General features: G+C 38.1%; 1 protein-coding gene across 1 annotated transcript in view; it reads left to right on the top strand.

Annotated features, from left to right (window-relative positions):
* il1rl1 (interleukin 1 receptor-like 1) overlaps window positions 1-1,280 on the top strand; it is a 13,259-nt gene that overhangs the window by 3,584 nt on the left and 8,395 nt on the right. The window contains exons 5-6 of the mRNA XM_042224889.1: window positions 660-810; window positions 1,060-1,128. Of these exons, the coding sequence (XP_042080823.1) occupies window positions 660-810; window positions 1,060-1,128 (220 nt within the window). The remainder of the gene's footprint in view (window positions 1-659; window positions 811-1,059; window positions 1,129-1,280) is intronic.

Below are 1,280 nucleotides of genomic sequence, written 5' to 3'. Positions count from 1 at the left end.
CAAACTCCAAAACACGTACAAACTCCCTATAAAGGTGTGTGTTTGCCAGTTGTTTGTTACGCTGAATGATTTGGTGCTTGGCCATTTTGAATACACGTTTTTTTGGGGGGGATTTTTCTGACTTTTCGGTAATCGTTTTTGGATCAAGGCCATTGGATTAATTGATGGTATGACCCTGCCTGGTTTATGACTCTGGATACTTTGCTAAAAAGGTGCAAGAGCTAGTTGCCAACCAGCATCAAGCTGCAAAGCTGAGAGGTGCCAGAACTGACTGCTGATGGTAATAAGTACCAGTACTAACCAGTGAAACCAGTGGGGCAAAAGATGATTCCACTGGCCCTGGAAGTTGATGACATTAAAATGTTGCTTGACTTCTGAACAAAGGAATTTTATTTAACTTTTTAAACATTGTCCATGTTAATACCAGTGTACATTTTTATGTAAGATAAAAGTGTTGGTTTCATTGCTATAGCAAGAACCTGATTGCAAGTTAATAAAAAGGGAGCTACTTTAAAAACCTCTAAACTTTTACAATACAACAATTACAAACTAAGCCACAATGATGTAATTGACAGGGCCATTGTGATGATTTACAAAACAGACCATGTTCATTGAAGTAAAATGTGTTGCTTTCCCTATTTGTGCCCTTCTCGGTGCAGGACTATACTCTTATTGAAGATCAGCATGAAGTTGAATTGAGAGTGCATAATGCTACCAAAGACCACGAGGGCCTCTACACCTGTATTTGTACCTGGGCATACAATAATAAGGTGTACAGTACGTCAGGTTCGAGGGAACTTATACTTCTAGGTGAAACTGCATTCTTTGGTGTTTAGTTCTGGATACCAACACAACACATTGCGACACCAACATAAACTTGACTTTATAAGTGAAATTGTAATGGCGTGTTGATTTAACATGTTTAATAATGAGCCAGAGCTAAAGATTTGTATGTATGTCACAGGTTTTCCTGATTTTTCAAAACAATACCCATATTATAGCATACCAAATGTCCTATTAGAGGATGAAAAATGTCTCACTCTTTTTGGTTGCTCGCAGAAAAAGCTGTGCACTACCTAGAAATTTTGACCCCAGCTGATGAGTCGCAGGAGCAGTTTGCTGATGAAGGTAATAAAATCTCATCTTCATGTTAACATGTTGCTGTCATAACAATTCAATTCAATTTTATTTATATAGCGCCAAATCACAACATAAGTCGCCTCAAGGCGCTTCATAGATACAGAGAAAAACCCAACAATCATATGACCCCCTATGAGCAA

This window comes from Haplochromis burtoni, unplaced genomic scaffold (genome assembly GCF_018398535.1).
Source record: "Haplochromis burtoni strain Fernald_Lab_line unplaced genomic scaffold, NCSU_Asbu1 Contig_154, whole genome shotgun sequence".
NCBI classification, from domain to species: domain Eukaryota; kingdom Metazoa; phylum Chordata; class Actinopteri; order Cichliformes; family Cichlidae; genus Haplochromis; species Haplochromis burtoni.
Note: the sequence above shows the minus strand (reverse complement) of the source record. Positions and strands in the feature narration are given on the sequence as shown.